The sequence below is a fragment of the Elephantulus edwardii genome, unplaced genomic scaffold (assembly GCF_000299155.1).
Source record: "Elephantulus edwardii isolate Elephantulus edwardi_28Jun2011 unplaced genomic scaffold, EleEdw1.0 scaffold00010, whole genome shotgun sequence".
In the NCBI taxonomy this organism is placed as follows: Eukaryota; Metazoa; Chordata; class Mammalia; order Macroscelidea; family Macroscelididae; genus Elephantulus; species Elephantulus edwardii.
Window position 1 is genome coordinate 26,788,584 of NW_006399760.1, and position 22,704 is coordinate 26,811,287.

General features: G+C 35.3%; 1 protein-coding gene across 1 annotated transcript in view; it reads left to right on the plus strand.

Annotated features, from left to right (window-relative positions):
• Positions 1–22,704, plus strand: part of GALNT13 (UDP-N-acetyl-alpha-D-galactosamine:polypeptide N-acetylgalactosaminyltransferase 13 (GalNAc-T13)) — an 869,120-nt gene that overhangs the window by 785,143 nt on the left and 61,273 nt on the right. The window contains exon 11 of the mRNA XM_006880780.1: positions 8,290–8,388. Coding sequence (XP_006880842.1) covers positions 8,290–8,388 — 99 coding nt within the window. The remainder of the gene's footprint in view (positions 1–8,289; positions 8,389–22,704) is intronic.

The following is a 22,704-nucleotide window of genomic DNA, read 5'->3' on the forward strand; positions in this document are numbered from 1 at the left end:
CTGTTCTGACTACTGCCTCTTGGTCCAAGTATAGGTTTTGCATTAGAACGATCACGTGTTCTGGGATTCCCATTCTTCTCAGAGTCAGCCACAATTTGTTATGATCCACACAATCAAACGCCTTTGCATAATCAATGAAACACAGATAGACATTCTTTTGGTATTCCCTGCTTTCAGCTAAGATCCATCTAACATCAGCTACAATATCCCTAGTACCACGACCCCTTCTAAACCCAGCCTGGACTTTTGGCAGTTGTCTGCTGATGTGCTGTTCCAGTCGTTTTTGGATAATCTTAGTAGAATCTTGCTTGCGTGTGAAATCAATGATATTGTTCTATAGTTTCCACACTCTGTTGGGTCACCCTTCTTTGGAATGGTTGTAAAAATCATTAAATAACATGTGATAGAACTTGGAACCTCACTTATATTTGCTAAATTTTGTTCTATTTTCTTCTCTGTCATATTGATAGAATCCCTAAACCAGTGATTCCTGTCCACAATGCTCCCAAATTCCACAATCGACCTTACTAGACTTGATCTGAATTCTTATGGAGTATCCTCTTAGCACATTAACATTATAAAAGACAAGTAATACTACATGTCCAGAATTTACTAAACCTCATCCAATGTGGAAAAGCTAGGACATGTGAACAAGAAGGTAGATTTCTTTTCCTGACAGAATAATCTGTTCTGGAATTCTGGGAAATGACTGGCTGCAGTAGCCTAATACTTTTTTAATCTCTTGAAACCTCCCTCAGGAGAACAGAAGTACAATAAGCAGAGCAAAATCCAAAATGATGAACAACACGCAGCAGCAAAGTATCCTCACTAATTCCAAAATGTACACTGACAATTTTGTGATCCATATCATACTAAAATCTCCCCAAAGAACAAACAAAACAAAGACTATCAGTGGAATATTCAATAGAACTGAAACTAGTATAACCTTCAAATTACCAAAAGAAACACTTGAAAACTTTTTAAGACCAATCTATATAGTAATTGTAGCTTAAATAGAAATAGTTTTACTATTGTTTTTGGTTTAAATTCAGTCAAATTCATAGCTGATTGAATTTTTCTTTTGTTTCTAAGTTTTCTCAGACTGAACTTGTAAACACTGGGTAAGATATAAAAATTTGAGGGAGCCCTGGTGGCCTAGTGGTAATACTCTGTGCTGCATTCTGGAAGGTACATGTTTGAGTCTACCTCAGCAGGAGAAGGATGAACAACCTTCTCCTGTGCAGTTACTGCCTCCGAAAACCTGCTACATAGTCAGTTATGGGCCACTTCCAATTTATGACACACAACAGCAACAACAAAAAGGAAAAAACAAGGATCTGAGCATTCTAAAAAATTCAAACTCATTACTGCTGAGTCAGAAGCAATCCATAGGTGACTTTCCTGTGGGATTTTGAGAGGCTGTGGGAGTTTACTCATGTTTTTCCCCCAGAATAGCTTGTGAATTTGTACTGCCAAAGAGGCATTACTTTTGGATCAGAAATGCAAATCCCTCTATACCCTTTGAATATTTCAGAACCCACAAATTCTTGGAATATACCATGATGTGGAGCTCTTGCACGGAGGAACTTTTGGAATCAAATTAAAATTGAGGCAATAGGGGTTAAAAAAATTTGTCAATAAAAATTTTTAAATGTTAACAAATTCTGGAGATCTCTCAGAAAAGAAATTTATTTTCACAATAGTTCAAGAAAATAGAAATGGGAGATCTAGACCTGTGAAGTTAAAGATGGTCTCCTAACCACATTTTCCATCATAAGAGATCAGGAAGTTAACTCTATACAAAGGAGTAAACAAAAGCTAAAGAATAGGAAAGAATGAATTTTGTAAGAATAAAGAGAATAGGAATGCATTGATACCTGTATAGTAGCAAATATACTAGAACTTTACACACATAAGACAATTAAAATGTTGCCCAATGGTTCAAAAACAGTTATAAAATGAACAAAGGCCATGTGGATAACACCATATCTGACCTTTACTAACTTCATATTGAGACACTATACTCAACATCTGTAACACAAAATCAATTCCCATGAGGTTAGACATGTCCGCCACACTACCAAGACTCTTTATGTTCATCTCAAACCCAATCTTATTGCTTAACTGGATCTAAAATCTGATGCAATAACTCACAAACCACACAGGTCCATATTGATGGAGATAAAAGATTTTAATTCAGATTAAAAACAAAACAAAACACAGTTAAGACAACTCCCAAAATGTGCATTCGGGCATCTCAGCCTCAAGCCTTGGCTCTAATTGTCCAACAAATGTCTCAGTCCTGCCAATATTGGCTTCCCCCTCAATTGTCCAACACAATTCTGTCTTGCCAATGTTGGTTTTCCTGACCCCAAAGTCCTATCTTATATTCAAGCATGACTGTTGCTAACATGTCTATTGAGTTGGGGGATGTCTCTCTTCTCTGTCTAGGTGAGGTATATCTTCTAGTACAAAGAATTTCTCATCTCTGCAGCTGGAGCTGTTCAAGTTGTTGGCAAAAGTAGCCAATTCTCTTGTAGATTGCTGAGACTAGCCAATCCCCTTGTGAAATGGTGGATAAGCCAACACACCTCACTCAAACAGCCCTATCTCTCCACATAGTCAGTCATCTACACTTAAAAAGCCTTATGGAGAAACAAACTCTATAGCATCCCAAAATAATTTTTAAGAATTTTTAAAGTTATAAAATTTAGAAGGAAACTCCATGAATTTAGAAAATATCAAATGATAACTAGAATTCAGGAAAGAAAAGGTAGAGAATAAAGCATTTTAGAAATGTCAGTCTGGTTTGAAATAATGTTAAGAGGAAATGATTCCAAGAGAAAAGGACTTAAGTTATTTAGAAAGTAAAAAACCAAATTGTCTATTATTTTTATTGTTGTTTAGAAAATTATCTAAAATTTAGTCCAATAAATGGCATATCTACTCAGAAATGTGACTTTCTGAGTGACTTTCAAAATGACTTTAAAGCACAAATAATTTTGAAATGTTTAAAACAGTTGTTTATCACTTTCAGTGATTGTATTGTGCTGATCATACTTTCCTAAGACTGTTATTTGTTGGTTTAAATATAGGATGCAACAGATAGGATAAAATAGAATAAATCCTGATATCACTAAGAGCTGGGTTTCAAGTTAAAATAAAGGAGGTATAAGTATAAAAAAGAAAGAATGAATAAAAATTTTATAATCCTGAATTGAATTATAAGTATGAATTCATAATATATTGTCATTAAAATAAAGGGCTTCTATTTTGTCCACTGAAAAGGCCTAGAAGTAACAACCACTTTGTAACAAAAGATGATATTTATGAACAGATTACAGCCTTAAAATACCATTTTCAAGGAAAATAAATTGATGCTATCTTAGAAAATAACTGGTTCCAGGTGAGAGGCCAGGTCTTATAAAAACTGAGCCTGGAATACGGTATTATAAAACAAAGCAAGAAACTGAAAGACACAAAGATCTTGTCCAAAAGATCAGAAACTTAATGGATTTTTTACAGCCCCAAATCTGCATTATTTGATTATCACAATATTTAATTATTTCAGTTGAGAAAACTCATAGAATGTGTTTACATCCATGATTTGATAAAGACTCATAAATTTAATTTTTCATTTGTGAAAGACTCTAGTAAATAATTCTTCAGTTTGGAAACTGGTCAAGACAGACAAATTATCAATCATTTATTCCATCTTCTCTATGTCAACTCTATCTCTGATAGCCCAACCTGTAGAGGAGGGAAGCTTCTCTTTATTGGCACATTCCAGGGATAAATTAAAGGAGAATAAAAGAGTTGGAGTATCACTATTTTGATCATCATAATGAATCAATGTCTTGATAACAATGGTCAACTATAGCTAATGTTAAAAATTAGCTATTATATACTCCTGATGAATAATGCATCGTTACTTTTGGCTAATCTTAGCGGAAAAATGGATTTTTTTTTTTCTCTGATGAAACCTCTAGGTGTAACCACCAGTCTATGGCAAATACAGAGGACAGAGGATGAGGTTAAATAGCAGCATGAGGTCCAGTGGGAGGCAATTAGAAAAATCCATACTGTGACCAAGGATTTCGATAAGATAAGGAAAAAAAAATAAAAATCATCACAATGTCCCCCACTCATTGGGTGGGGAAAAAAATCTGTTCTCAGTGGTGTGGACCAGACCCATCTGGACACCTTGCGAGAAGTGTTGAAACTGAAAGGAGAGCTTCTAGGAAGCTTTGCATGAGGGCATTGGTGATACAATATAGAATTCTCACTTTCCACATGGCTTGGTGCTCAGCAAATGCTTCTCACGTGCAACCACCACCACTTTTCCATCAATGGGGGCTTCTGTGATGTTGGACAAATTTCTGTAGAAATCAGAAAAGGCCAAAGATTCCAGATGAAGACCAAAAAACCAAAACCCATTGCTGCCAAGTTATGCTAATTCATGGGCATCCACCACTGAATTTCTAAGGCTGTAAATCTTTACTGGCCCAGACTGAAGATCAGCTTGTGCATTCAAACTGCCAAACTTTCCTTTATCAATGTAATATGTTACACACTGTGCCTCCAAGGCTTCTTCACTAAGAAGGACGAGTAAGATTTTATTATTTACCTTAGAAAAGTTAGCTAATAAAGGCTTTATGAATCCAAATGATCTAATTCACAACCTATCATGGGGATGGTACACAAGAGATGGCACAGGGATGATGTGGTATAAGGATATGCTTGGGCAAGCAGTACTTTGTTCAGTGGTTTTGTGCAGACTTCACAGCAACTAACAACAGAAACAAATGTCCCAGCAAAACAGAACTATGCAATCGCTTGAAAGAAATGCTTTATAATCATTATACAACCTAGAGTAAAATAAAGAGATTACTTTTTCCTTTATAAATAAACCATTCTTCAAGAAAAACAATCCTGTCCTACAAGGGTCACTTTGGGCCATAACTGATGTAATGACATGGGGTATTATTTAGCTCAACCAAAGTACACCAGACCCAGACCATGGCTTTTTTGTCATCGCGTGTTGTGTGCCATCAGGATGACTCAGAGTGGCTCCTTGGACAATAGATCTAAACTCTCCCTATCCTGAGTCAGTCCCACCATCTCTCTGACACACTTGACCTCATTCCCACAATCACTGTGCCAATCATCTTTATCTGAGGTTTTCCTTTCCTGCATTGTCCCTCCACCCTTCCAAGAATGATGCCCTTCTCCATGGACTGGCCTCTTCTGGCAGCATGCCAAAAGTTTGTGAGACAGAATTTAAAAATGCTTGCCTTCAAGGAGTACCTGGTTTCACCGTCTCCAGGACAGACTTGTTTGTTCTCTTGTTAGTCCATGATACGTTCAATACTCTTGCCCAGCACCACAGTTTAAAGGCATTGATTCTTCTGTCTTCCTCAATTATTGTCCAGCTCTCGGGTGCATAGCAAGCAATGAGAAGATCATGGTCTTGATCAGGCACACCTTAGTCTTTAGGCTACCATCATTGCTCTTTAGCGCTTTATATATGTGACCCTGTAGGACAGAGCTGAACTTCCCAGTGGGGTTTTCTGAGCCTGTAAATCTTTACCAAACTATACTCCCACATCTTTTTTCCTTTGGGACAGTTAATGGGTTCAAACACTTAACCTTTTGGTTTAGTAGCTGATTTTTTAAATTTTTTATTTTGTATTGGTTTACTTACAAAGGGAAAAAAAAGGAAAGAAAAGCAATCCTGGTCAAAATAGCTTTTTATGTTTCATCCATGAAGTATTCTTCAATTTTCTGGGTTATGGGGTGTTTTGTTGGTCATTTTATATTTTTTATGCATCTATTATCTACTGTTGTACTAATAACAGTCATTGATTTTTTTCACTGCAGGAAAGGTACAAGCAACCTAAGCTGATTTCTGTGCTTATTTACTTATTTTTAGGGAAAAATAAAACTCATCTGGCCTAAAAACATATCTGTGGAGGATGTTTTTGATAAAAAATCTATATACAACATGACTACAGTTATGAGATATTTAATAACCAATGCAGAAATAGAGTGGAGGGTCAGACATAGACATTTAAGCAATAAATATTTAAAAATGAGAAAAAGAAATATCATTTAACAAAGGAAATTTTACAATATTGTCCTCTTTCTCCTCCTCTATATTACATTCGAAATCACAATTGTTGGAGTAGAGTTTGACTACCCTGCCCAATCCTGTCCAACTCGTTCTTACCAAGAACTAATTTTGATCCTCCATGTTCTCAATGACTAGTTTTTCCTTTACAAATCACACTATTTTTGTTTTCCATTGTAAACAATTACTACTTGACCATGGGATCCATGTTACACATTGGCTGCAAAAATGGAGTCAAGCTTGACAGTACTTAGGAGACTAGCACAGGACTGAACAATGACTTATTCTGTTTTGCTTAGGTCTCTGAGTCAGAACTGATTTGATGGCACCTGACAGCAATGCATCTCATTCAGAAAACTTCTAATATTAGTAATTTTCTAAGGTGTGAAAACACAAACCAAAGCATAGATACTTAAATAGATACTCCTGTGGTATCCACGGGGAATAGTTTGCAGCAACTCCTTTAGAAACTATGATGTGTGGATGTTCAAGTTCCTCACACAAAATGGTCAATTACATGAGCTGATTGTAATTAATGTTATAAAAATATCTATGGACTAGTGTATGAAAAGCTAATAATTAAAATACTAAAAAATATATATTAACTGCAGAAGAGCTTTTAGACATACTCCTATAGATCATCAATCATTTCTAGAATTCTTATAAAACATTATGCAATGTAAATAGCACTTCTAATCCATCAGAGTCATTATGGATTGGTTTGGCCACTTAATTATTAGTAAGAGACAAACACGTACTGGAGAGTCTGATCTGTGAAATGTGAAGAAGCTGCAGTGGCAGGTTATGCCTATTCATGCAACATTCATGTAGATTTATGGTAGTGCTCAGACATGGCAAATTGGAATTTTGCTTTTTGGAACTTTTTGGAATTTTACTTTTAAATATGTAGTTAATTGAGTTAACGGCTATAGAACCTGTGGGTACAAAGGGCAAACTATGTAGCCAAACAATGAGTGAAAAATAATGTGTGCATATTCCATGATGATTCAGAAGTAAACAGACATTTAAAGAAGCAGATTAAAAAATTATAAACACATACATATTTGAGTTTAAGACCAAGGTAAAAATAGGTAACATTTTATTAGAAAAATATTTCCCTTTTTTAAGGGGGAGTGCAAAAGTTTTTGCTTGATTTAATCATTTTAGCATCTTTAAACTCAATGATTTTTTTACATTTAAAAGTAATATTTTGTTGTATTTTTAGTGGGAATTCACACAGCAAATTAGATTACCAGTTGATATTGTTACACAAATTATTTAATGGCAATTAATTTTGTTTCCCCCCAATATTTCAGCATTCTTATTTTAAATTTGGCTCAGATGTATACTAACTTTATGTTAATTGTAAAACTAATGCAATGTTTGAGTACAAACCAAGAACCTTAAGTTCTGAGTTAACAGTTTATCTTGGTTTTAAAGAATCTGTAATATGAAATCCCCACTTATTCTTGTAATAGCTTTACCTTGGAGTCAAGTACTTTCCATTAAGTTTGGCTTTAGTGATGAAATAAAAGATAATGACTATGTTTTAGTCAAAAAGTCATCAGTGTGATTAATCTTTATTAAAGCATAGACTGTAGTGTCAAGTAATAAAGCAGTTAGAAGTCGCAAATTTGAAAATGTAAGCATTTAATTTCTGTTCCCTTGTAACAGAAGCTCTGGTGGCCTAGAGGTACGAAGCTACAATCCAGATAGCAAACAGTTCAAATCCACCAGCTCCTCTATGGGAGACAGATGTGTAATCTCATCAAGACTAGATCATGGGTGTTTTTTTTTTCAATAAAATTTGGACAATATTCCAATTTTAAAGGGCTTTTAGGAAGAATCCTTAGTTCATTTTATATATATATATAATCTTTTTTGACACTGTGCTATGAACAACGAGTGCATCTTGAGTCTATGACAATAATGCAGTGCTGTTCACGTTTACCTTAGTTGGAGTTCTATAACTTTCCTAGGGCTGAGAGTGAGTGATCCAGAAGAAAAAAAGAAATTTAAAGCAAAGTATTCATTTTGGATACATTTCTTTTCAAGTGTATCATGTGGTGAGCAATTTATGCAGTTTAATGCTATCAGAAACATTTGTGGATTAAATAATTTCATGTCTTATGTGACTTTTTTGTGTTTATTTTCTTTAGATAAGAAATGTTGAAACAAATCAATGTTTAGACAACATGGGCCGCAAAGAAAATGAAAAAGTGGGTATATTCAACTGTCATGGTATGGGAGGAAATCAGGTAATGTCCCTTTTTATTAGTGTCATATTTTTTGAAAAAAAATATTATTCTCAAAACAGTAACAAAAAATTTAATAAAAGGAACACATTTCAGTTAGCTGACATTTAATGAATGAGATATACAAATATTTTCAACCATCTCAATATATCATAGAATTATAACAAAAGTTGATTGCATATTATTGTTTTTATAATGGAAATATGGTGTCATTGTTGTTATGTGTATTTGGGAAAAGTCAGCTTATATCTGACCCTCCAGCAGGTTTGCAAAGACTCTAATTACAAAAAACGAGATTCTTCATCTTTCTCCCACTGGGGTCCAAACTACTAGTCTTTAATTTGGCAACTCCTTACCCATTTGGCCATGAGAGATTGTGAGTGTACCAATGAGGGAGTTTTTCTTTTGCTTTTCAAGGAGAGGAGCAAACGGGGTGGGGGGGGAGGAGTTTGTGCGGGGAGAAGGGTGCAACAATGAATGAATGGAATTCCAAAATCTCTGTAGATGTTCATTGAAATGAAAAATAAACAAACTAAATTAATAAAAAAAATAATGATTACATAACAATATACTGTTGTTGTTGTTGTGTGCCATGGAGTCATGAACGACTCATAGCTGAACTTCCAGCAGATTTTCAGAGACAGTAAATAGCATAGGAGTTAATTGTTGTTTTTTTTACATTTTAAAAATATTTGTCACTGGTTTTCATATAATAATTCCTTCACATTATATTCCATTCATATACATTGTGTTCTATACAATCTTTCATATAGATTACGTTTCATACAGTCATTCATATGCATTCTTTTTAAAAGTTTTTTTAAAAAAATACTTATACTAGTTTACTTACAAAGTTCAAAAAGTTCATATACATTGTTTTTCATACACTAGATCTTTCCCCTTTCCTTTACCCACATCTCCTTCCACCCATCAAATTAGCATAATGCTCTCTAGTCCCTCCCTAAAAAGGTAGTAAAAAAAAGAAAAGAAAGAAAATGTATTTTATATTATTTTTCTTTTTAAACTTTTTTTTTAACTACCTATGTGGGAGCATTATGCTAAGTGAACTAACTCAGTCCCATATGGACGAATATTGTATAAGACCATTATTGTAGAACGAGTATGAGGATCCAAGGGGAGAAGGGCGAAAGTACAGGGCTGAGGATAGGCATGGGGGCAGGTGATCATCATAGGGTCACACAGTTTGAGGTGGAGGGAAGGGGGAGGTAAAGGAAATGGGAAAGATCCAGATTGAAAAACAAAGTAAACGAGCTTTGTAAATAAACCAGTATGAAATTAAAATTAATTTTCTACCTTTATCCCATGGAGCAACTGGTGGAACCAAACTGTGCCTTTGTGTTGACAGTGCAGCTCTTTACCACTAGGCTACCACTCTCTTATCTATTTAAGAGAGAGATATCATATAGATATAGATAGATATAGATTATATAGAGATGATATAGACATAGATATAGATTAGATCAGATTAGATATATATAGATATATAGATGATAGATAGATAGATAGATGATATGTAGGTATACACATATACAGATGTACACATATATACATATAATAAATGTAAGGATTATAATATAAAATAATACTCCAACAATTGTGATTCCCCTCCCCCAAAGGATGTAGTTCTAAACTTCTTTTGAAAATTTCATGTTTCGTAGCCTCTAGAGATTCTGAAGAGCAATAAAACTTTGAATGTATGTTGTTGTTGGTATATGCTGTGGAGTCATCCATGATTCATAAGGACACTATTGAACAATAGCTATGAACCCTACCCAATCCTGAGACAATCTCACAGTCTCAATCTCCTACACATCTGTCCCTATTACCACAATCATTGTGTCAATCCATCTCATCTAGTGTCTTCCTCTGCTATGCTGAATCAACAGCATTCCAAGCATGACATCTTTCCCAAAACTGGGTCCTCCTGGTAACATGCCAAATGTATGAGAGATGGAGCCTCAAAATCCTTGCCTCTAGAGGCTTGATTTTACCTTCTCCAGGAAGACTTGTTTGTTCTCTTGGCACTCCGTGGTATGACCTGGGTCTGGTGCACAGACTTTATACACAGTTAGGGTACTGAGAATGGGTTTTATCAGGGAAATAAGATGGAAAGTAGAGGAGGTAAAGAATATCTCCCAATGAAAATCCAGGCTTTAGCCCAGTAGTCTCAAGGCATAATTCTTCAATTAGTCAAAGCTCTAGTTTCAGTTCTGCAACACAAATTCAAGAAGACTTTGGTTTCCTTAATCATCCAGGAAGGTTTGCCTCACAGCAGTTATAAGTCAGCTTCTCAATTATCTCTCAAGAACAGAAAAATCTTTAACTGTGGCCTTTATCTCAGGGCTCCTCTAGTTTTGCCTTACCACAGTTTCTCCACAATGTCACGGTATTTCTACCACCATCACCAGGTCTCAATACCAGGGTCTCACTCTTACCAGAGTTTTGTTCCAGTTTCCCTCAAGTTTTGCTGTGTGAGAAACATTCTCTCTTATCTTAGTCCCGCCGTTGTTGATTTGCAAGACCATCTGTTTGCAGTTAAGGTAGCTGGAGACCATAGGGTGCTAGGATAATTTTAAAAAAAAAACAAAACAACCAAACAAACCCCACCAAAACTGCCAACTTGAGGCTAATAGTGCACATGCATATCCAAATTCACTCACAGTGGGTTAACTGTACTATTTCACTTTAAAACTTATACTTTTCAAAAGTAAATAATTTAGTTTTTATTCAATTAGATACTGGCTTAGAAACTCTGGTGGAATAGTGAGTAAGAAACTGTACTTTCAGTACAAAGACATGCATTAGGTGCACACATCCTCATGATACTCCTCCAAGACAGATTTGTTTTTTGGACAGTCCATGAGATATACTTTCAATTCTGTCAGCACCACAAATAAAGGCCATCGATTCTTCTTTTATCCTCATTAATTGTTTAACTTTCAGATATATATGAAGCAATTGAAATATTTGTATTTAGGTGTCTTTATTCTGGTCTTTTTGTAGTCTTGACACTTCACTCAAAGCCCCAACAGGCCTTCATTCCTACACTATCAAGTTTGGGTGCCTCTCATTCTGGAATTCTTTGATGGTAACTCCATGTTTGAACAAAATTGGTTAAGATCTGACTCTTTGAGTCTTTGGAAGCTGTTGCCAGCCTTGAGATCTGGGAGGCTGTAACCCTACTACTTTTTATGCTTCTTTCAACAAGTTTCCTGATCTCTCAGCTGGCCCAGGAACAGTCTTTTTCTTTTCTTTAAAGGACAGTATAGATCTTTGAGCTTGTTCCTTGCCTGTAGAATTTAAAGAGATATACTGCTTTCTTTCTCTTTGTTTGTTTCCCATGTCTTTCAGTCTAAGCAAATAAGTTTTCTGCTTGCATAGTTGGTTAAATTTATCAGTCTTATCATAGACTCTCTACAAAAGATTGTACAGACATGTGTGCTGAACATTCTAGGCAACTTGTCTTTAGTTTCTACAAGAGAATTTTCCAAATCTTTCTCTTTTTATTTTGCATAGTTCCCTTTATTTCCTGTATCTTCCTGCATTTTACTATGTGTAACATAGTAACATGCTTAAAAATATCAAGTTCAAGTTCATGATTGACGAGTCCTACTTTCCATAATATACATAATATACATAATAATCACACAGGTTCTTTTTCATGGCATAAAAGACTTATTCTATTCTATTCTCTAATATCTTATTCATTTTAAATCTATACCAGCTGCATATTTAATAGCCACATCCTTAACAACATTTTAGGGAATTTTGGTGGCCTAGTGGTAAGTAGCTGTGCTGCAACCCCAAAGGCACATGGTTCAAATCTACCAACTATTCCATGAGGGAAAGATGGGCAGTCATCTCCCATGTGATTTACTGCCTCTGAAAACCTGCTGGAGGGTCAGTAATTATCCTGTAATATACAACAATAACAATATTGTTTACTGATCCCATATGTATTTTCTAAAACAGAGAGCTCTCTAATCTCCTTTTAGGTACTCACCAGATTATCTTGCTTTACTTACCTAGGTCTACTAACATCTCTTCAAGGCAGGCTCAGATTTTATTATTTACTCAAAAACTCAAATTCACTGCTGTCAAGGTGGTTCCAACTCATAGTAACCTCCTCTCAAGTTTCTAAGGCTGTAAATCCTAATTGTCAGAACTGCCATGTTTCTTTCCACAGAGCAGCTGGTGGTTTGACCTTTAGGCTAACAGTATAACATGTATCACATACTTTGACACTCTTTCAGCCTCTACTCATGGCTCAACTTAAAAGCACTCTGACATTTTAGATGCCTTTCAGAGGAACCTCATTCTTTGAAAGTCTCATGTTGGCTTTTAAATAAATATCATAAAGGAAGCTCTGGTAGCCTCATGGATTGGGAATTACCTGGTTCAAATTTGCCACTGGCTCTGTGAGAAAAAATTAGCAGTCTCTTTTGCAATTTAAAGCCTCTGAAAATCCACTGGTGGGTCAACTATGAGTTAGTACCACCTGATGGCTATACGTCTTTTGGGTTTTGTTTTATGAATGGTAATTTATTCATTCACAGTTGAAGAGATTAGATATCTAAATTCATGTTGCTAGCTCTGCAGGAAGGCTTCTTCTCTCTGTGCCTGAAGGAAACTTCTTGTGTCTTTTCCTTGTTCCTAGGTGATTTTTATATTGCTTGGCATCTCACTTTCCCCATCTCTGCTTGCCAATTTGCTTGCTTTAATCTCTTTTGTAGTTCAAAAGAAATTAACTCTAGGCATGAATCCACTCATTAACATATATTGCACCTACTCAAGTATAAAAGTCAAAATTTTATATTACTTTTGCATAAAATACATTTATACTTGGACATAGATGATATTAATCTAGTATTAATAAAATAATCATTTTACTTTGGTATTAATATCATTATAAAGATTTTTTTATGCATTTGATAAGACATGTTTCTCTCTTTGATAATGAATGTTTCTTTTTTTTTTCTTTTTAAGAGTGAGCCACACTTGAATTTACTGGCGTCATCAATTTCTGATTTTGAATGTTTCTTTTTTAATACAGCACACACATTGTATAACCTCTTTTAAAAACCAAATATATAAAATAATGGAAAAATGTTCAGGTTTAAAAAATGTATTTATAATGTTTCTCTTTATTTCTCCTTGAAGTTACTAACTTGGAGAGACCTAGAAAGCACATTTTTTAAAAATCCATATAAGTTATTACTATAAATTAATCAGAGCCATTCTTCAAGATAGCAAGCCTTTTAGAAAACGTATACTAGTCATTTATTGAAATTATGTTTCCTGCCAAGATAAGAAGATATTAGTAGATATTATCTAGGCTTTTATACAACTGTCTCTCCTCTACTATGTAATTATTTACACGTCAGAGGCATTTAGATTTATGATAAGTGTATTAACAATTTTGAGAGTAAACAAGTACTTTCTTTCCTCCTTACAGACCTTTCCCCTAGAGAAAACTTGATTATTGCAGTTATGCATTTCAATATTGTCACAGATTATAATGAATACATTAATTCAACAGCTATGTACTCATTTTTAAGTTTACATTTTGATAAGCACTGTAATTATTTAGAAGTCTTTTTTTTTTCTATGCTAATTTGGTCTCGTTTCAGTGGCTTGGATTGTGGAATTTAAAATCACCTGAGATTTCACAAAGTATATTTGCAACGGAAATAGAATAATGTATAAAGAAAAAAAAAAGAAGGGTTACCATTCGTTAAATGTTTAAATGAGTTAGATACATATAATCTAAAAGACTCCAGAGTTACCAAAATCTCTAAAGAAATAGAATGTATTCCAGATTTTGAAGCTCACAAACAGTTGACAGGGAACAATTTCTTACGTTTCTGCTTTTACCCTCTTACCAGAAAACTAAAATATATTGATGATTGAATGTGAAACTGGCTTTGTAAATAGTTGATTCTGAAAACTTATTCTAATCAATATACTGTCTAGATAACATATAATATCTTATTGGAAAAATCCAAAGAGAACAAACATTTCTCCCTGCCCCATTTTATCAGAGGTCCTGAAACATCTGTTCATTCTCAGGACCCTCCAATCAAGAGTTAGTTTCTTCCCAAGTAAATACTATTAGGACCTTTTATCCTGTTGGGAGATCTGCTTTAAGGAAAGACTTGGATACATATACAGGTAAATGAGTCTCTTACTGCCATGCACTTTGTTTATTCTTTATTCTTCACATTTTACTTCACATGGAAATGTTTTCATCATGTTTTTTTCCTCAAAAAAAGTCTAAAGTATTATCAACTTTTTGGGTTCCAGCCAATGCTTTAAATTTAATGATAGACATTTCTACTGAATGTCCAATGATTGCCTTCAACGCCATGTGCTTATAACTACCTCATTTTTCACTCAAAGCCTTTTCTCTCTCTAATATCTATATTTGTCTGTCTTTTTTATTTTCTTCTCTTTTCTTTCTTACATAATCACTTTTCTTCTAAACTAGGAAGCAAACCCTGACGATTTGTTTCCCTGTCTTACTGATCTTTTCTTATTTTCTATCATTAATATTTCTATCTTCCAACTCTGGGCCTTGATTGCCTTGCATTTGAATTACAGCAACAGTCTCAGGTACAATCTCCCTAGATCTTCATTCTATGTCCGCCCAACTTCACTCTGCCCACATTTAATATTTGTTGTTGTGGTGGTATATCGTTGAGTTGGAGCTGACCCAAAGCTGACCCACCAGTGGGTTTTCAGAGGCAGTTAATCATACTGGAGGAGATTGCCCATTCTACCACACAGCAACTGGTGGCCTTTAACCACGTGCCTTCAGGATTGCAGCATAGTCTTATCGCTAGGCCACCACAGCTGTATTCTAAAATGGCTTGGATCAGATGTACCTTAGTCTCTAGAATGACATTGTTTCTCTTTAGCATTCTGGAGAGGTCTCTGACAGCAGATTTTCCTAATACAATTAGTCTTTTACTTTCCTGAATGTTGGTGCTGAGCAAGTTGAAATTGTTGACAATCTCAATCTCTTCTCCATATATCATGGTGCTGCCAATTGGTCTAGTGGTAAAAATCTTTGTCTTCTTTATATTGATTTTCAATCCATATTGAAGACTGTAGTCCTTGATCTTCTGCAGCAAATATTTTAAGTCCTCCTCATTTTCAGCCAGCAAGGTTGTGCTATCTGCATAACACAGATTGTTGGTGAGTAGTCTGCCAATCTTAATGCCACATTTCTCCTCATAAAATCCAACCTCTTGATTGATCTGTTCAGCATATAGAGGTTGAAAAGGTATGGAGATGGGACACAACGCTGATAAACTCCTTTCCTGATTTTGAACCATACTGTGTTTTCTTGCTCTGACAAGTGCTTCTCAGTCCAGGTCCAAGTTATTCATGGACACAGTCAGGTGTTCTGGAATTCCCATTTTTCTCAATTTTAGCCACAATTTATTGTGATCCATACATTAGAATGTTTTTGTATAATTAATAAAACACAGATAAGCATTCCTCTGATATGCTCTACTTTCAGCCAAAATATATCTGGCATTGACTATGATGTCCTTTGTGCCATGACCTCATCTAAACCCAGCTTGTATTTCTGGTAGTTTCATTTATTTTTTTATAATCTTCAGAAGGATTTCGCTTGAATGTGATAGTGGTCATATTGTTCGATAATTTCTGCTTTCTGTTGGATCACCTGTTTTGGAAATAGGAATAAAAATGGATATCTTCCAGTTGGTTGGCCAGGTAGTTGTCCTCCAGATTTCTTGCCACCGCCTGGTGAGCACATTCAGGGAGGCATTCATTTGCTGAAATATATCAGTTGGTATTCCATCCATCCTGGGGCTTCATTTCTGCCAGTTCCTTCAGAGCAGCTTGAACCTCCTCATTCATTACCATTGCCTCTTGATCATGCTGTTTCATGAAATTCTGTCAGTCAATTATTTCTGGGACGGTAACTTTGTCTACTCCTTTCATCTTTTTTTGATGTTTCCTGGGTCATTCAAAATTCTAACCATAGTATCCTGAAATATTGCAACTCAAAGTTTGAATTTGTTCTTCAGTTCCTTCACCTGAATTTCCCCTGACCAACTGGAGTAGGGTATTATGATTATCCCTTTATCATATCTTGCTTTTGCATTCATTCATCTTGTTACATGTCTGTTATCTATTTATTAGTATTTACTCCCTTCTCTTATTTTTCCTTTCGAAATCCTCTTAATCTTCCAAAAATTCTTTTTTCCCCTGTAAAAAAATTCCCTTTAGCTTTTTAGTAGTGGTCTGGTACACTATTTGCCCATGACTGACTCGTTTCACTCAGCATATTGTCATCTAGATTCATCCATGTAATACAATGCTTTGAGAATTCTTTATTCTTCTTTTGTGCTGCATAACTTCACTGAGGAACTGTAGCTTAATTTATTCAACTATTCATCTATGCATTGATACTTGGTTTGTTTCATTTCTTTACAATTATAAATAAAATTCAATTAAAAAGTGTGCATATCCAGCAGAATTGTCTCTCTGTATATTAAGCTCGTTCCTTTCTCTACTATATCTGCAGATGCTTTTCTTCTCTTGACTGGAATTTATTAATTTCTTCCATGTTTAAGGAGTCCTTTTTTCAAAATTTTAGCATATTTCATATTATAAACAAATAAACATTATCAGTAACACATATATACATAAAAATATATTGCAGATAATCTCCCGTTTCTTTACTTAGGTGATATACGTATCCAAAGGACACTAAGGGGCATAAATTATTATGATAAATTGTCCTTTAGAGAACTTTTAAATAAAATATTATTATTGTTACTTTATCTAATAGTAAAAGTTAATCTATTCATTGTTTTTTTGTTTGTGTAATGATTTTTTTTTATTGTGACTTGAGTGAAAGTTTACAGAAGAAATTGGGTCACCATCAAAATATTCATGAAAATTTTGTTTAATTGTAACTCAGGTGCTTAATGGGTAGGGGATTGTGCTGCCCACGCAGAACTGGGTGGCTCAAATTTACCAGCTCTGCAGAAGAAAGACAGGCAACCAGCTATGCATCAGTTTTGACTCAGCAGCAATGGGTTTTTAAGGGTTTGTGGGTTTGGTTTTTTGTTGGTTGTTTTTTTGTTCTTGATTTTGTTTTTGTTTTACATTATAACTGTATTCTCTCTACTTTCTCTCTGTGATTCTCTTTTGAACTTGGATTATTGATTATTTTTAGGGTTGAGTGCCTCCCAGGTATTGTTCACCTTAGAAGCCTGTGTGTGTATTATTTGGATAAAAGCTGACAATAGGGGTAAGGTTAGTTCTAGGCTTCAAGGGTGAATAAGAGCCATAGTTTCAGGAGTTCTCCCAGCCCATCAGTCAGGTGAGCAAACCTGGCCACTTATATATTTTTGGTGGTGTTCTACATTTTTCTTTCATTTTTTCTATCTAGGGATAACTCTACCTTGTACCACAATCCTTTTAAGAATGAGCAGCTGTGGTATCAGGCATTATTTAATTCTTTTCATCTCAAGGTCGTGGAAGTAGAGGTTCACATTGTCCATTAGCCCTTTGTACTAATTGTTTCTACTGACCTTTGACTCTCCACCCCCATTCTTCTTTGTTAGAGACAGACAGAAACTCACATTTGTAGCTTAAATGGTTTCTCACAACTGGCTAAATCTAATTTCTAAATAAGAAAAATTTTAATGGTGTCTAATAGTATTAGTTAACCTATATTTATATTTATCAGAAGTCAAGGAGACTATACTTCCAATTTTGTTTGTTGTTTTTGTTTCTAATGAAAACAGTTTTAATCTTTTTTTTTTACTTTTTTTTTTTAATGTGTGTACCGTCAAATCAGATCTGACTGATACAGGAGGATATTGTCCCTCCTTCTTCAGCAGAGCATCTGGTGGATTCGAACCTCACATCTCAGGGGTTGTAGTGCAGCTTCTTGCCAGTAGGCCACCAGAGCTCGCCGAAAACAGTTTTAATCTTAATGTCTGTTCTAAATATTCACTTTTAATGATATTGGAAGAATTGGATAGGTAACAATATTATTAGTGTTTTTTGTTCTTTTTCTTTCTTTCAAATATAATAATTTAGATTTACAGGAAAGAAAATATAGAACAATGAAGAATAACACAAATTGAAAAAGAAATTCATGTGCAAGTATTTGAGTGTGCTGTTGAGTTGTAACTGACTTCTAGCTGAGCTTCCAGTGGGTTTTCAGAGGCAGTAAATCCCACAGAAGGAGACTGCCCATCATTCTCCTGAAGATAAGCTGGTAAAATCAAACTACATGGCTTTAAAGTGTTGTGGAAAGAAACCACAGAAAGAAAAGAAATAAAAGCAAATATACACACTTATATGCCTAAAAACAAAACAGTCAACATCTCATTTATTCAGAATACACATTTTAGATTACTTTGTATTATTGTGATAAAATTGTCATAGTAAAGAACACAAGATGTCAAAGGGTGTAACTCTCTGACCATTATTACATCTACTAGAAATTGCAGCCAGATTGGAAAAAGACATAGAGTGAGGTATACAACACTGCTGAAGTCAACATGGATTTTTGTCTGAAAGCAGAAAATACCAGTATGGTATTGATTGACTCTGTTTTATTGACTATCATAACAATATATGACAAAATGATAATTGTGTTCATGATGAAATGGTTCATCATCCAAGAAACCATTATTAGAATAAGAGTACACTGAACAGTTTGAAATAAATATGTGCATCAAGGTATATTGTATTACCATAGTTACTCAATATTTATGCTGAGCAAATAGCTCAAGAAACTTGGCTATGTGAAAAAGAACATAAGAGCAGAATTGAAGGAACACATGATAACAACCTATAATACTCAGAAGATATAACCGTGCTTGATGAAGGTGAAGACAATATGAAACACTTATGGTTGAAGATCAAGAACTATATATCTGTGCTGAAAGCAAATATTGCTTAAAATCAAAGACTCTGTAAATAGGGAATAAACTTTACATAAATAAATGTCTGCACATTTGGAACAGTAAGAGCTCCATGACATTCTGTTGTTATTAGATATTGCAGAATCAAACCTACAGATAGCTGACCTTCCAGTGGGTTTTCAGATGCAGTGAATCACATGGGAGGAGACTGTCCAACTTTCTCCCAAGACCCATCTGGTGGATTGGAACTGCATGCTGTTGGGTTGGTGGTACAGATCCTTACCACTAAACTCATGAATGAACTTTCATTTTATTTACAAGTCACATTGTCTAGGGCCAATTGAATCCTTTCCTTATTCATATGAAATGATGTTATATGTACAGTTATTGAAAGACTTTAGAGAAGATTAAAGTTGTCAGTACTTGAATCCACAATCAACATCCATCACAATGTACAGTCATAAATGTATATATAAAGATTCTTGTGAATTTATATATATATATATATTTATTTTGTTATTATTATTATTAGATCAACTAAAGGTAGATAATTTAAACAATTTGTTCAATGTCTTATAGAACTTTGAAGCAAAAAAGATTTAAACTAAGGTTTGTTGTCCAATGAATGTCTAGCTTCCTTTTTTTTTTCTTTTTGTCCTCACTGTACCACAAAGAAAATGTACTGGTACAACTTGAAGATGTATATATTCTAAACAGCAACAAGTCTAAAGTAATGGCCACGTATCTCCAGTGGCTGGAATCTACCACTAGATGCATGAGGGCTAGACTCTTCCCACAGAGATCTTCAGATATGTAAACACGATGAAACAACTTGATTGCAGTAAATTTGGTTTTTTAATGTTAAATAAATTAAGTATAAGTCTTTAGTAGTCATCAAAATAGAGGGGGGAAAGTATGTAGAGCATATCATTTCAGCATCCATGGACAAAAATAGATTTTATTTTTACTATATGAAACACAAAAGCTTATACATTTCACTTCAAAAGAGAAAGTCTGTCTTCCTTTTTGGGAATATCTACACAATTCCATTGTTTTCCTTCTTAGGAAAATTGTGGGCAAAATTCCTCCCAATGAGTTACATATGACTAAGCATACCATTGCCGGGAAAGGGGTTTGGGTTTTTATGTTGTTGTTGGGTTTTGTGTATGTTTATCCATTGATAGTCATGCTAAATATGGTGCCCCAGTGTGTAGCGAGTTACACTGCTAACCCAAAGACAAAGAGCTTGAATCTACCGGCTTCTCTGTAGGAGAATGACGGACACTCTCCTCCTGCACATGTAACAGCCTCTGTAAACTCGCTGTAGGGTCAGCTATCAGTATCAACTTGATGTCAATGAAGATTCATTGATAATATTACACATTAACTCTATTTTCTAGATTATTAAGGATACAAAATAGCTATAATTGTGAAGAGATTGAGATTGTACACAGCTTTAGTTTGCTTGGCTCCATAGTCAACAGTCTTGGCACCAGCAGCCAGGAAATTAAAAGGCGCATTGCCATGGGAAAGTCTGCTGTTAGGGACCTCTCCAAAGTACTGAAGAGCAATGGTGTCTCTCTGGAGACTAAGGTGGGTCTGATACAGGCCATGGTCTTCGCAATCACTTGTTATGCATCAGAGAGTTGGACAATGACCAGAGAGGGTAGAAGGAGAACTGATGCCTTTGAGATGTGGTGCTGGAGAAGAGTACTGAGAATACCATGGACTGCTAGGAAAACAAACAGATTTGTCCTGGAAAGGGTTAAACCGGGTGGCTCCTTGGAGGCAAGGATTCTGAGGCTCTGTCTAACATACTTTGGACATGTTGTGAGGAGAGACCGGTCCTTAGAGAGGGACATCATGCTTGGGAGGGTGGAGGGATGGCGCAGGAGAGGAAGGCCCTCTATGAGGTGGATTGATTCAGTGACTGGGATAATCGGGATGGGAGTGTCAGAGACAGTGCGATTGGCACAGGACAGAGCGGAGTTTAGGGCTGTTGTACATAGGGTCACTATGAGTTGCAGGCGACTCGACGGCACATAACAACAACAACAACTTGCATTTTCCTTATAATTTGATATGAATATGAGCAGGCTTATTTGGTTTTATTTGAAAATCAAATTGTCTGAGGCTATTTGAATCCTTTCCTTATTCATATGAAATGGTGTTAATGTGTACAGTTACTGCAAGACAGATTGATCCACTTTGTAATGTTTTTACCCACTAACTTCCTCCCTCAACCCACACACCTCAGTCCCCCAAGTTCATTAGTAAGAAGAATGCAGAACATGCATTGGAAAATTAACAGTTGTAAGTAAATGCAGTGTTGGAAGGCATGCCGCTCATGCATGGAGGCAAATTTTCATGTTTGGATGACGACTTGGAGTATATCCAAGTGTGTGTCTCTGCATGGGTGGGAAGAGAAATAAGATGATGCTGGTACATCTGGTACATAGTAGCAAGTGTAGAGGGGATCTGTCACTGATCATACATCTTAATTCTTTTAAAAAGCCTCTTTCATTCCCTATTGGTAATATATTTACTATACTCTGGTAGCACATAGCAAGTTACACTTCTAACTCAAAGGACAGGTAATTCCACTGTTTGAAACCATTAGAGGCTCTGTAGGAGAAAAAGGGGCAGAAAGAACAGCATTCTCTTCCTGATGTTATTTAAAGCCTCAAAACCCCTATTGTAAGATGCTGTGAGCCAGGACTGCCTAGGAAACTGTGAGTTGTACACACTTGATATGATCAATTTTGATGAAATATCAAGATAAATTATCTGGATATCTATGTGCTATATAATCAGTCCATGTATTTCTGGAAGTTTCTTGAACTTTTCAGGCTTCAATTACTAATCTTGTACACTGATATAGTTCCAGATGCCCATTAATTGTAATATTTCTAACATCTATATGGCATGCAACTCAACAGCAAGAAGACAAAAATCCTCCTCCTATACGACCAATAAGCTATATCATGATAAAGGGAGAAAAGGTTGACATTGTCAATGATTTTAATCTTGCTTGAATCCATAATCCACACCCTTGGTACAAGTAGTCAGGAGATCAGGTGATATATTGCATTGGGCAAGTCTGCTGTCAGGGCCCTCTCCAAATTAATGAGGAGTATTGATGTCAGTTTTTGGAGTAAGGGGCTCCTGATTCAAGCCCTGGTCTTTTCAATTACTTGTTTTACATTTGATAGCTGGACAATGAATAAGGATGACAACAGAAGAACTGATGCCTTTGAATTCTGGTGTTGGAGAAGAACACTGAATATCCCATTGATTGCAAGAAGAACAAAAATTTATCTTGGAGAAAGTGCAACTAGAATGCTCATAAGGGTAAAAATGACAAACTTCATCTCAC